Source organism: Aegilops tauschii, chromosome 1 (assembly GCF_002575655.3).
Source record: "Aegilops tauschii subsp. strangulata cultivar AL8/78 chromosome 1, Aet v6.0, whole genome shotgun sequence".
Lineage (NCBI taxonomy): Eukaryota > Viridiplantae > Streptophyta > Magnoliopsida > Poales > Poaceae > Aegilops > Aegilops tauschii.
The window spans coordinates 445,026,688-445,040,285 of NC_053035.3; the positions used below are offsets into that span (position 1 = coordinate 445,026,688).

Genomic DNA, 13,598 nt, shown 5'->3' on the forward strand with positions numbered 1-13,598 from the left:
ACGTAATGTTCGTAGCCATCCTGGTGGTGACGCCGCTGAGCGAGCTGCTCGGGTACTGCTGCGCCGCCACCGGAGGCAGCCGTGCAGGAGCTGCCAGCGCCGCGGAACAGACGACGGCCTCGCTGCGACGCCAGGAGGGACTGCTTACGTGTTCTGCCGTGGGAAAAAGTTTGTTTGGCTGCTGGATATGGAGTAGATCATGGGCATTTGAGCTGGCCGTTCAGCCGGAGGAAGCTGAAGAAGGTGAGGGATCTTCTTCGTATGAACGAGACGATGGACATTTCTGACTGTGAGGGCCGGGAAAAAAAAGGCGGACACTGTGATCTACATAAATAGCAACATGTCGCCCACCGTGGGGCTCGAACCCACGACCACAAGGTTAAGAGCCTTGCGCTCTACCAACTGAGCTAGACGGGCTTGGTGCATATTATCTAATTATAGCTTATATGGTGAGAGTTCATAATGTAACGAGCGACGGATGTATTAAGCATTTTTTATGGTATTTTATTTAACACAGTACCGATGCAAATGCTCATAAATTTATCCCTATGAATGCACGCACGTACGTCCTACCTCTATGAGCATATCGAAGAGACTGAACCGACACATCATTTTAATATTGGCGAAGTCGCCACAAACGACTTTGTAGTCGACGGGAATGTCTCCCCCCACTGAATGCACATCGCCATAAGACCTGAAATAAATCGACACATCATATTAGGATTGGCGAAATCGCCACAAACGACTTCGTAGTCGTTGGGAATGTCTCCCCCCCACTGAATGCACATCGCCATAAGACTTGAAATAAATCCAATAATATTCGAGCACCATTGTCAAGCCGGAGCCCATGGACCTTGCGATTTGCAAGTGCATCTTTGACCTGTTTGGGGAGGCGTCGGGACTGCACATTAACATGGGCAAATCGGTGGCATTGCCGATACGCTGCTCGGACCAAAGCATCAATATGGCTAGCACGGAGCTGGGGTGTCCATTGGCCTCCTTTCTGGTTCGATATCTTGGACTTCCGTTGTCCCTAAGAAAGCAATCATCTACACAACTTCAATATCTGGTAGACCAGATGGCGAACCGTTTGCCGAAGTGGAAGGCTTCTCTCATGCCAAAGAGTGGTAGGCTTACTTTGGTGCACTCTGTCTTGTGTGCAATGCCCATACACGCTATGATGGTCTTGGATCTCCCTATCAAGACGATCGCCGCAATGAACAAGGTGTGCATGGGATTTCTGTGGTGTTGAAAAGCCGAAGCAAATGGTGGTAACTGTACAGTGGCATGGGAGGTTGTGTGCGCTCCAAAATGGGCAGGAGGTCTAGGTCGGCCCAATATGAGGTGGCTGAACATAGCTATGCAGGCCAGGTGGCCATGGCTACAACAGACGGATAGTAGCAGACCTTGGAGTGAGTTCTCAATCAAAGTGCCTGACGAATCGATGAAACTATTCCAAGGGGCCACTAGATGCAATGCACAGAATGGAATGAACACTCCCTTCTGGAAAGATCGATGGATCGACGGGAGGAGGATACAGGAGCTTGCACCAGCCATCTATGACTTGGTGCCATGCCGTGTTTGAAGGACAAGCATGCTTGGGCAGGTGGTGGAGAACGGGATGTGGGATACGAGTGTTGGCCCCAACTTGGGTGCGGAAGCTCTACAGGAATTCCTACAGCTTTGGCAGAGGATTCCGAATTGGGAACCAACGAACAATGCCCCGGACAGCTTCTCTTGGTCTTGGGAGACGAGTGGAAAGACTGTGAGGTCGGCATATGCAGCCAGGTTTTGGGGCAGAGAGATCATACCCACTGTGGGCCTCACTTGGAAATCGAGAGCTCCGACACAATGCAATTTTTTCACGTGGCTAGCCCTCCACAATAGATGTTGGACATCCGATCGACTTGCCAGGAGGGGACTACCGCATCAAGACAAGTGCCCCCTTTGCGATCAAGAGGAAGAAACAATTGAACATGTGATGTTAACTTGTGCCTTCGCCAGAACGGTGTGGGCAGGGTTATGTCAGGCTTTGGAGAAGCTGGACTGGACACCTACTCCAGAAGATTCCCTCCAGCATTGGCTTTGCAGTAAACAAGGGTTACCCACCATAACTAAGAAGGACCTCCACACGCTACTACTACTGACGATGTGGGAACTGTGGAAGCACAGGAATGTGGTCGTGTTTGACGGTGCCTCGCCTTCGGTTGGTGCTCTTTGCATAAAATCTCATCGGAAGGCAGAACTTGGTCGCTGGCTGGACTGATCAAAGGGAACGTAGATTATGTGTTTGCAGGTCTAATACAGTGGAGCATTGGCGAGGAGTAGCCTAGGTGTAGGGTGGAGTGGAGTTGTATTTGTATCTGTGAGTTGTATCACGATGAGTTGTAAATGACCGGTGGAGGCGTTCTTCGCCTTTCTTATTTAATATATTATATGCACACTCGTGCATATTCGAGAAAAATGACTTGAATTCTGATGGGCTGGGATACCACTGTCCACCTAGCCAACCAACCATAGGTTCGCGTTATCAATATTTTTTATTATGGGCATTGTCTTGTTCTTTTTCGATTGTGGGCATTATCAGTTTCTTTCTCCCCATGAAAAAAGGCATCTACGTTTCGTTTCACTTCTCCCACAAGGTCGTCGTTCCCACCCACCTCCGGTCACTATCCAGAGGCGGATGAGAACTCGGCAGCATCGACAACACATTATCCCGCAAAAAAATGACAACACATTGATGGAATAAGTGCCTCCATCCTTCTCCCCTTCCCAATGGTATTTGCTTCAACGCCGGTGGCAAGCATGTAAATGATTTGCCGCATGGATCTGGACAACCAAAGCTATTAGGTGATGTGTCAGGAGTTTGGTTTCATCAAACTCTTCACCCTATATGTATGGTGGTAGGCAGTGGCGAATCTAGAAAGAAATGGGGGCTGGGCTGCTTGTGTCGTGCGGACATGTGTTGGGCTGGGCTGGCAAGTGGCTAGGTTGGGCCTTGAGACTATTAGTAAAAAAATTGCAACGTCGGAGGGGGGCTTGAGCCTGTTAAAGCCCCCCTAGTAGATTCGCCACTGGTGGTAGGGGCGGCCCAAGTGATCTTCTTGGAGTGACTTTATTAGGTCAATGATATTTTTTTGCCGGTGGAGGTAAGATGGAAGTGCTAGAAGCACCGACGGCTGTGTCAGATCTAGTTATGGATGAGGGTACACCTCTGTTTGCTTAATGTTGATGATGGTTAGATCAGTGTCGTCATCTATACTCTTCAGGGGGTGATGACACTACGCCCGCCGACAAACTTAGGATGCAGCCATGCCGATGTTCGATCGACGTTGTCTTTGTTATGTCTCTATGGAGGGATTCAGCCGCGGTCTTGAAAACACATTAGGGCATGTACAATGGTGTTATCTTACGAGTGCCACGTAGGATAAATGATGAGATGGAGGAGAGAGAACTCATAAGAAAAGGCTTGTCTTTTGAGAAGACAATAGATGATCACTTAGCACAATATGTCTCACCACGTTTTTAGGAATAGCTAGTTATTGAAGATAATGCTATAGATGACCCATTGTAGACACTTTTTTTTTGTCATCTCTAGATTACATGCAAAACTTAAGATAAGACTATCTTATCAACCATTGTACATGCCCTTAGGTGATAGGAGTTTATTAGATCTTATGGTGATTGTTGGTTGCTTTTATATATGTTTCGCAACAATGGATGCTCGCATCATTTTTTTATAGAAGAATGCCGCTCTTTAATGACTATAAAATATCATCACAAAGAGTTTTCCGGACACAGTCCGGAGTTACATTGCGCTAGATAGAATCACCAGAGGAAGCACACACATGCGATAATGTATGAGTCACGACATTGTGATTGTTCCTTGACATGAATCAGATTTCAAATGTCCCCGGGTGCATTCTCTAAACCTAGGGTACCATAAAACTGAACACGTCACTGAGAAAAGATAATGAGAAACATGAGCTCCCAACATTGGCTGTCACACCTCTCAACATATCGTTAATCTATGATCTTTTCTGGAAGACCCTTTGGGTTGTAGATAATGAGAAACATGAACTCCCAATATTAGCAGTGGATAGGGACGATTCATGCACTACAGGGTTGGAAGCAGAACCTGCCATATTCATTAACATACGTTCCTAGAAGCTGTAATAAACAAGAAACACACAAGCGGGGATAGCTCAGTTGGGAGAGCGTCAGACTGAAGATCTGAAGGTCGCGTGTTCGATCCACGCTCACCGCATTGTATTTTTCTTTTTTTTTTAGTTGAAAACTCTGCAAGTCTCAGAGCGGTCTCTCTGACTAGTGTGATTTCCTTTCTTTTTCTATCAACAACTCTTAGACTGAAGCCTGAATGTAGACTAGAGCCTGAAAAGAGAGAGCAGACCAGTTGTCATGATCATGTACATTGAAACTGAACCAGGAGTGTACCAATATTCCAATATTTTTTCGTTCTTGATCGTCAGACGGCAAGAGACCACAACATCTAACCCTTGTCGCCGCAGAACAAATACAATGCGAGGATCCTCTAAAGTCTGAACATTGCAAGCATCCCCGTCAGAAGCGAAACAGGGATCACATATCATAGCCTTGTACTCTTGTCAGCAGTTTGTGTTTCACATCTCTTGAGTTACAACCATACTGTTATCCTACAACTACCACCCAACCATTTCTACCTTTCTCGTCTCGTCGAGTAACAGTGAGCAGCTGGAACGTGCTCTACTTCAGTACGTTCTCGTCTCTGCCATCTTTTGGTTGACCTGGCTGACGAAGAGCCTCCCGCCAACTGGTTGGATGGAGTGCTTGTACGGCCTGATTTGTCAATTCTCATTTTATTTAGGAGAATTGACTATTGGTTCTGATTTAAATTTTTTAACAAACATTATTAGTAGATACAAAACAAAAATTATATGAACCTCAACGTGAAATTTTGCAAGTTGTGAAATAGTGTCTTTCAAGGATGAAATCTAGAAAAGCTCAAACAACAGCTTATATCCGTAATATGAGAAAATCTTTGTCAGGACCAGAAGTTAACAGCAACTGCAAACGACCACTTTGAAGTTTCAATTAGTATTATATCTATCCGTTCCTTAATATAAGTTTTTTTAGAGATTTTCATATAAACTACTTACGGGTGTATATAGACGTATTTTAGATTGTATCATTTTGCTCCGTATGTAGCCCATTTTGTCTCTCAAAAAACTTATATTTAGGAACGGAGGGAGTATAAAACTTGAACCATACGTATCCAACAGTTATATTGCAAGCCCTCATTTTATCTATGGTCCTATGGAAACTTAGCAATTCATATTTTCTTTCTTTCTAATTGATTCAAAATTTGTGCTGATATTTTTACAAAGAGGAAAATAGTAGTGGCATTTCTCTGAATCGACATAACTGGAGTGGCATTTATCTAGTTAACCCCCAAAAGTAAAAATAGCAGGAGTTCCCAAGCTATTCAAGTCTGAGCTTTTTCTGTAGGTTTGTATTCATTATTTGTCAGTACTAGCGCACATGCCAGAAATCAATACCATCAAGAATGTCGAGAAATGTGTAACATAACCCAACAGTAAATAAACTCCTGCTATTTTACTGCTATTCTTCACAATGTTTTGATACATCGTCTGAACTGTATTTTTTATGGTTTAACACCTTACCAACCGTAGTTATAAGTAAGTACTCCCTCCGATTAAAACCACGACACTTATTATGGATCAGAGGATGTATATGAAAATCACTTGAGTCCTAAAATCGGTTCCAACCTGAGATTAGAAGTGATCATGGAATGAAAATATCTTTCTTTGGCTTTTAGGATAATGTTCACAATTTAATATCACATTTATATGTAAATCTATCCTTTTAGTTTACACACTACTTTTATTCCCTGACTAAAACAGTTTCTTTTTTAGAACGAAGGCTCGAGAAGAGCCCGGCTTTGAATTAACAAAGCCATCAACCGGCCAGGAATACACAAGGCCACCAAGCATGAGCGAACAAAAGATACAAGGGAGCTGACTGAGTTACTAAAACAGTTTCTCATGTGCGGAAAAAGGAAAACAAACTCCGGTTCAAGATGAGTTAGAGAGAGGCTAAAGTATAAGAGCCTGTTCGAGCAACGCTTTGATATCCTTTCCCTCTTTGTAGTTTTGCCGCACCTAACTCTACTCCAAAAACTCTTTTAGCAAACTTTAAAGTGCTTATTTGTTTCTAAATATGACTCAACGTCAGGATTTATTTCACAAACATTAATGTCTTCGCTTGTCCCCTTGTGATAGAATATTTGAATAAATAATTATAACATCACATAAAGCCTCCAAATGCATGATTTATCAGCAAGTAAACAATCGATTACCAAGAGAGCTTTGAAGAACTTGTGTGAGCTTTGCTGATTGCTTTAGGGCACATGGGCATTTTTTCTGTGCCAGGGCAAAAATCACATCACCTAAAGTAGAGTGATTTGTTAATATGTTGAGCCTCTTTTCACCTATCTCCCATTGCTTCGGACTGCTCTACTCTTTCACTGCTAGCAAGATCAACGAGCTGTAGACATCCTCTAGAGGTGGATCCAATCTTCATATCCAACCCTGGAACATGCATGGTTAGAATGCTACATGTAATAATATATTTTTGACAAATCCATATTAGAGAGAATAACGATAAATATAATATAAATCTTGTTCATGGTTCAGTCAACCTGTAGGACCGGCTGCTTCTTTCATTTACAGCTCTTGCACCAACTGCTCTATTTGCTAGTCCAATTTCCATCAAGTCTAAAACAATGATGTTGATTCAACTGGATATAAGCTCGCATCAGGTAAAACGAGTCCAATAGGCTGAGAAGTCTAAAACATCAAGTCTTTATTTATGTTAATGAGTACCATTATTACTTTACTATTCTAATAATAAGAATACAATAAAAAAAGGCATGATTGCAAGAAATGTAACGGAAAAATATGTGCAAGAGTATCAAAGGATATTGTTTGTGTGCAATATTGATTGACAGAAGATCACGAATGTGTTCGTTGTACGTCTCAACCATCTGTACCCCCGTCTCGTACGAGAAAATACTTATCCCACTTAGTGAAATATCAAATAGATCATTTAAATCCTTGTAATTGACGACCCAATCTTTCATTGATGTACTGGGTCCCGTTTGGAAAGTGAAAAAAATATAGAAAATAGGGAACTGATAATTATACAGTGTACGACAAAAATTTAACCATGATTCTCAAGACTAGAGTCAGTACCACGGTGTAAGTTTTTCTAGAACCAGTTTGACCATACGCAAAAATACAAACGTTGAATCCACCGAGAACTGGCCAAATCAACGGCTGAGTATCGGTAAAAACATCGACTGTGAATTGGGAAGAAAAATAGCTAGTTAGAGAATTATTATAAAAAAGGAAACTATTATTATAATAAAATTGTACCCTGAGAAGCAAATGAGATATACACTTTGCTAAACTCAACATCCAGTATACATCTTTTCACCCTTTGACAGTGTACATCTTTTCCTCGCTTCAACGGATTTGAAATCAGGAGCTCACTACTTTCACTAATGTAGTTAATAGTAGTTGATTTTTTTATCTTGGCCTGGAAGAAATGGTCTCACACGACAAAATACTCTTATATTGTCTAGGAAAAGAGAATATTTTCAAAAGTGTTCACATATTTAATAAAATATTAATATTTTTCTAAAAAAATAAATACAGTCTCATAATTTTAGAAAAAATAAATCATATTTAATAAAATATTCATGTATTATATAAAGTGGTCATGCTTTTCAAAAATGTTATGTAGATTTAAAATGTGTTCACGTGTTTCAATAAAGTTTATGTGTATGCCAAAAGATTAATTTTTGAATAAACTTAAATACAAAAATAGGAATAGAAAATTAACTAGGAGCCTAGTGTTCCCCCAAACAATATTCCTCAAATAGACACTTTTTTAATTATACGTAAATTTTGATAATTCGTGAACATTATTTTAATTACATGAACACAATTTTAAAAGTAAGTTATTTCTGTATGCATATTATTTATGACTCAAGTATATTTGAACTTTTTTATTTCTATTACTATAATTTAGATGCTCTCTCTTTTGCCTTCCCTCTACTAGAGAAGAAAGCAATGTCGAGTATTTTCACTTGAGCAGCGATCCGGTGTCCATACTCATCTGCACCGCGCTGAAGAAAAAAAATTCAAAACAAATAGAAGAAAAATTCATGGTAGATAATTTGACGTGTGACGTCCGCTTCAAATTGCAGATCTGGACATCTGAATAGGTTTTAGCAAAAAAAAAAAGTAAACTCGAGGTCTGTAAAAAAGTTTACTGTTCATGTACTGTTCTGACCCAATTTGTCTTTTTGCTGAGAACTACTCATATGTCAAAATGATCTGAAATTTGGAGCACACGTCACGCAAAAAAATATCTATCATGCAAAAGTAAATTGGATTTTTTTTTGAATTTTTTCTTAACCGGGTGCAGATCAGCCTGGGCACAGGAATGGATATTCGGTATTTTCACTTGCTACTGCTTGGTCTATATTGTAGTACTCGGCATGTTCTGCAGTATTTTCTGAGAGTGACGTTTTGGCACCTAGGAGCATATGCTCCTGGTTTTTAATATGTGTTTTATACGTATTTTGAAATGTCACAAAATTTTGGCAAAATATTTTAGGCATACATCTCGACATTCTACATACTCACAAAGTCGTTTCGTGGAAAACTGATAGTTTTGAGCCATGTGTGAAAAAGATAAAATTTGGTGTTGAAAATGGCTGTTCACTAGATTTTTTTTGTCTTTTTACACAAACCACAAAAATGTCGGTTTTCCGTAAAACTTAGCATGCCCACATAGAATATCGAGATGCACACGTCAATTTTTTGTTTGAAATTCTTTGACATTTTAAAATATGTTTCCAATAACAGGAGCATATGCTCCCATGTGCCAAAGTGCATTTCCGCTATTTTCCTAGCTTTGTTACTACCTATTCTGTAGTACTCCCTCCGTCCTATAATATAAGAGTGCCCTTATATTATGGGACGGAGGGAGTAATATTTTAGCCGAAAGTCATCTTTTGATCCCGAGCTCATATGCTCCGCATGAACAGTAAAATCAAAAAAATATCAAAAAATTCAAAAAATTCCAATTTTTTTTGAAAGAAACATTGACAAAAGTTCTAAGTGCCTGCAAAAATTCATCATGAAATCACATTCCTGTAAGGCGTGGCAAAAAAAAAAAACAAATTCAGTGCTTCAAAATGCTTTTGAAAGTAGCTTTTTCAGAGTACTGTTTTTGTTTTTTTTGCCATGCCTTCTAGGAATGTGATTTCACGACGAATTTTTGCAGGCACTTAGAACTTTTGTCAATGTTTCTCCCAAAAAAAAATTGAATTTTTTGATATTTTTTGATATTTTTTTGATTTTACTGTTCATGCGGGAGCATATGAGCTCGGGATCAATTCCTCCGCGTCCTATTTTAGCTCGCTACCATCTGTTCACTTGCTGTTACATGTTCTGCACTACATTTTCTCTGGTAGTACTAGTAGTGAAGTCTCCCACCGTGCTACCTTGTCCTTCTTCACACGTCCCGACCGACCGCTGCTCCGGGTGGTTTGGAAGGGCGCGGTGGCGGTCGATCAATTAGCTGGGTGCATCAAGGCCGCCATAAATGTCCCACCACCCTCCCAACGGCCATCGCCTTGGTCCTTCCCTTCCCCCATCAAGATGACAACCAAAGCCTGCACGATCTGCCTCCCCCATCAATGCCCGCACCTCCACCTCCGCCCCTCCTTTATATCACTCCCCTAGAGCAGCTCCCATTCCACGCACAGCACAGCGCAGCCCGCTGGCACTCGCTCGCAGCTTACATCACAGACCAATTAAACAAACAGCAATGGCCGTGGACAACGGAGACGCCGCCGCCATGGCCGTCGCGGTGACCGGCACCCGCACGGTGGCGCCGGCCAAGACCAGGGTCACCCTCGCCACCTTCGACCTGCCCTACATCACCTTCTACTACAACCAGAAGCTGCTCCTCTACCGCCTCCCGCAGGGCGCCGGCGACTTCCAGGACGTCACCGCGCGCATGGCCGACGCGCTCGGGGACGCGCTCGCCTACTTCTACCCGCTCGCCGGCCGGATCCGCCAGGAGAAGGGCGACGGCGGTGCGCTGTACGTCGATGGGGAGGAGGGCGCGGAGGTCGTCGAGGCCGCCGCCGAGGGCGTCTCCGTGGACCAGCTCGCCGGCGAGGACTGCGGCGAGGAGGCGGAGAAGCTCATGCAGCAGCTCATACCCTACACCGGCGTCATGAACCTCGAGGGGCTCCGCCGCCCGCTGCTCGCTGTCCAGGTATGCACCGCCGGAGCTCCCTACCTTGAGCACTTAGCAACCGTACCTTTGGCATGATGGTGCGGGAAGAAAGGGCGTTCATAGTAGCGGTCCGGGGAACGAAATCCTTCGGCCTCCCATTATTTTCGAAAATACTGATGGGCGAACGTTCACTGGGAGCTCTCTCCCAGTGAACGACCTTAGAGCCATTGGATCATGATCGAATGCATGGCATTTTAAAAATAAAAAATACACTGCATCTCTGGCATTTTTCAGCATGGATACCCAGTCCTGAGTGAAAAAGTTAATGTAACGTTTTCATTAAAGTTATCGTGCAACAAATCAGCAAAACTAAAGTCATTTCGCGTCCCTTCTGACTTACCTACTACTATACCGGAGTGCAAATGATCTCCCTAACACATACACAATGCTTTAACTAATACATGGAAATGCATACCATGGTTTTGAGAGAGCTCTCTCTTATATGTGCACTTTCTATGGGCCTTTTGCTAATAAAACGAAAAGGGAAGAGACGAATTATGTCCGGTAGAACATCTGTGTGTAGTTTTTTGTGACCATTTAATTATTATTTTTTACAAATAGAGTTTGAATTAAAAATTTTAGATGATAAAAAAGACCTGGATTTTTCAGAAACTAGTTATTGGGGCTCTCCAAAAAATAATATCAGCAAACAAAATGCTGGCATAAAGTTACTAATCATTGGGAAAAAAGGATAAAAGCAAGGCTTTGTTGTGAAATTTGGGGTTGTTCACTGATGGTGACGAAGCTGCGAGTCATCGAGCATATGTAGCCCCGCCATACGAGCTGGTGACGAACCCTTGCGGCTAAGCCGGTTAGATCATTTTAGTGGTGGCGCCGGGTAAGCGACAATGGTCAACAAGGGGGGAGGTGGACAACAGCGGACAAATTTAGATTTCGCCCTACCTTAAGCATGGTTGCAAGATCTACATATTTGGCGCATTTTTATTGAGTACTACAATGCACTTAAAGCAAGACATGGAGTATAAATTACTAAACTGAGAATTCGCTCGAATTTATCAACACAACTATGCAAGGTTCACTATTTTAAAATATCTGAACAAATATTTCTCATTCCTACAAATGGCATTGTCACACCCATGTCTTGCCGACACGTGCATTCTGGCCTTCTGGCGCCCATATATTGTTGAAGAGGGAATGCCACCAAACACTCAAATTGCTATACGTACCGTTTAAAATGGCAAATCTGGGCCAGTTCTTTTGAGCGGCTTAAAAAATAAGCTGCCTCTCCCCAGCTTAAAAAATAAGCCACCCTCTAAATTTTTGGAGACTTCTAAATTAGTTATCCCATAACTAGTTTAGAAGTCCTAATGAATAAGACATGTGGCTTATTCAAAAAAACTGGGAATGATATGGCTTATTTTTAAAGTTGTCAAAAATACTGGCCCCAAATGTTGATCCAATTGCTACACTACTGGCTTGGTGACGCAGTATAGCTGTATACTTAAAAAAATCAGGACAGTATACTTTTTATTTCTGAGGAAGGATAACATACTTTTAAGATGATTACATCAACAAACTGCAGAGGTTGTGCACCGACACATTTTCCAGCCGTGCGATGTAAATAAGGGGCAGAATTCTGATTCTGACACATGCATGGTCCGTGTGTAATAAATGTTTCATCGGTCCTAAATAAAGTTGTATTAAATTAAAGACACTTATTTTAGGACGGAATAAGTACGTAGATTTATCGACCGACAAGCAGTAGGCCAGCATTATTGATTGCATAGTAGGTCATTGCGCGTACGCACACTATTTGCTAGTACGAGTAGTATAAGCAGCTATAGACGTTCATCTTTCTGCAATTTAATTTTCATATTGAAATTTGCCATATTCTTCTTCATTTTGTTCAAATTTCCTCAAACTGAAAGTAATATGGACACATACGATGGGGTTGCATTGCAGTTCACGAAGCTCAAGGACGGCATCGCCGTGGGCTGCGCCTTCAACCACGCCGTGCTGGACGGCACCGCCACGTGGCACTTCATGAGCTCCTGGGCGGAGCTCTGCCGCGGCGCCGCCGCCCCGTCGGCGCTCCCGATCCACAACCGCGCCATGGCGCGCTCCGTGCGCGTCGGCCTCACCCTGCCGGCCTCCGCGGAGGCGCACGAGAAGACGGACCCCAACGGGCCCAAGAAGCCGCTCGTGGCCCGCGTCTTCTCCTTCCCGGAGCCCGTCGTGGCCCGCATCAAGGCCGCCGCCAACGCGGCGCTGCCCCCGGGCGCGAAGCCCTTCTCCGCCTTCCAGTCCCTGGGCGCCCACATCTGGCGGTCCGTCTCGCGCGCGCGCGAGCTGGGCCCCGCCGACATCACCGTCTTCGCCGTGTTCGCCGACTGCCGGTCCCGCCTCGACCCGCCTGTGCCGGCGACGTACTTCGGCAACCTCATCCAGGCGGTGTTCACGGGCGTGCCGGCGGGGATGCTACTGGGCGGCCCCCCGGAGCTGGCGGCGGGGATGCTGCAGAAGGCCATCGGTGAGCACGACGCGGCCGCCGTGACGCGGAGGCTGGACGAGTACGAGGCGGCGCCCAAGCTGTTCCACTACAGCGACGCCGGGCCCAACTGCGTGGCCGTGGGCAGCTCGCCGCGCTTCCGCGTGTACGACGTGGACTTCGGGTTCGGCAGGCCGGAGCGCGTCCGCAGCGGCGGGAACAACAAGTTCGACGGGATGGTGTACCTGTACCCGGGCCGCGGCGGCGACAGCGGCGGCATCGACGTGGAGCTGGCGCTGCAGCCGGAGCCCATGCAGAGGCTCGAGAAGGACGAGGAGTTCCTGCAGGTCGCGGCTGCCTGATCACCTGCACGCCGCTGCCTGCAATATTTAGTGAGCTTAATTAAGCAAAGGTTTGTGATTTAGCCACTTTCGTTGATTCGATCTTCACTAGTGCGTGTGTGTTTGCTTGTTACTGCTGCGGATCTGTTCCGGCTAAATAAGGATCGATCGATTAGTTTGTGTAAGATCACCATCCTATTTGTCGTGTCATGTCACACAAATAGCCATGTAATGCCATGTAGTAGCATGTAATCCGCCTACAGGATTTGCATATTTGTTTACACGTACTCGGCTCATCCCTTCTGAATTAAACTATTGTGTTTCCTTTTTAATTTTTTTAGGAGACTCCTTTTTCATATTTCTGAAAAGCGATGCATACATCAAAGATGTTTATGGTACCACGCCAAGCA

At 44.0% G+C, this 13,598-nt stretch overlaps 1 protein-coding gene, 2 non-coding genes and 1 pseudogene across 3 annotated transcripts; 2 read left to right on the forward strand and 2 right to left on the reverse strand.

Moving 5' to 3' along the window:
* Window positions 1-344: 344 nt before the first annotated feature.
* TRNAK-CUU (transfer RNA lysine (anticodon CUU)) lies at window positions 345-417 on the reverse strand. The gene has a single exon. It is a non-coding gene; the product is annotated as a tRNA-Lys (tRNA).
* A 3,777-nt stretch (window positions 418-4,194) lies between these two features.
* Window positions 4,195-4,267, forward strand: TRNAF-GAA (transfer RNA phenylalanine (anticodon GAA)). The gene has a single exon. It is a non-coding gene; the product is annotated as a tRNA-Phe (tRNA).
* A 95-nt stretch (window positions 4,268-4,362) lies between these two features.
* LOC109741080 (kinesin-like protein KIN-14K) lies at window positions 4,363-7,700 on the reverse strand (annotated as a pseudogene).
* A 2,118-nt stretch (window positions 7,701-9,818) lies between these two features.
* On the forward strand, window positions 9,819-13,520 carry LOC109741070 (BAHD acyltransferase DCR). Its single transcript, XM_020300146.4, has 2 exons — window positions 9,819-10,377; window positions 12,322-13,520. The coding sequence occupies exons 1-2, from the start codon at window positions 9,922-9,924 to the stop codon at window positions 13,207-13,209; spliced, it is 1,344 nt and encodes a 447-aa protein (XP_020155735.1). The 5' UTR covers window positions 9,819-9,921; the 3' UTR covers window positions 13,210-13,520.
* Window positions 13,521-13,598: the final 78 nt, after the last annotated feature.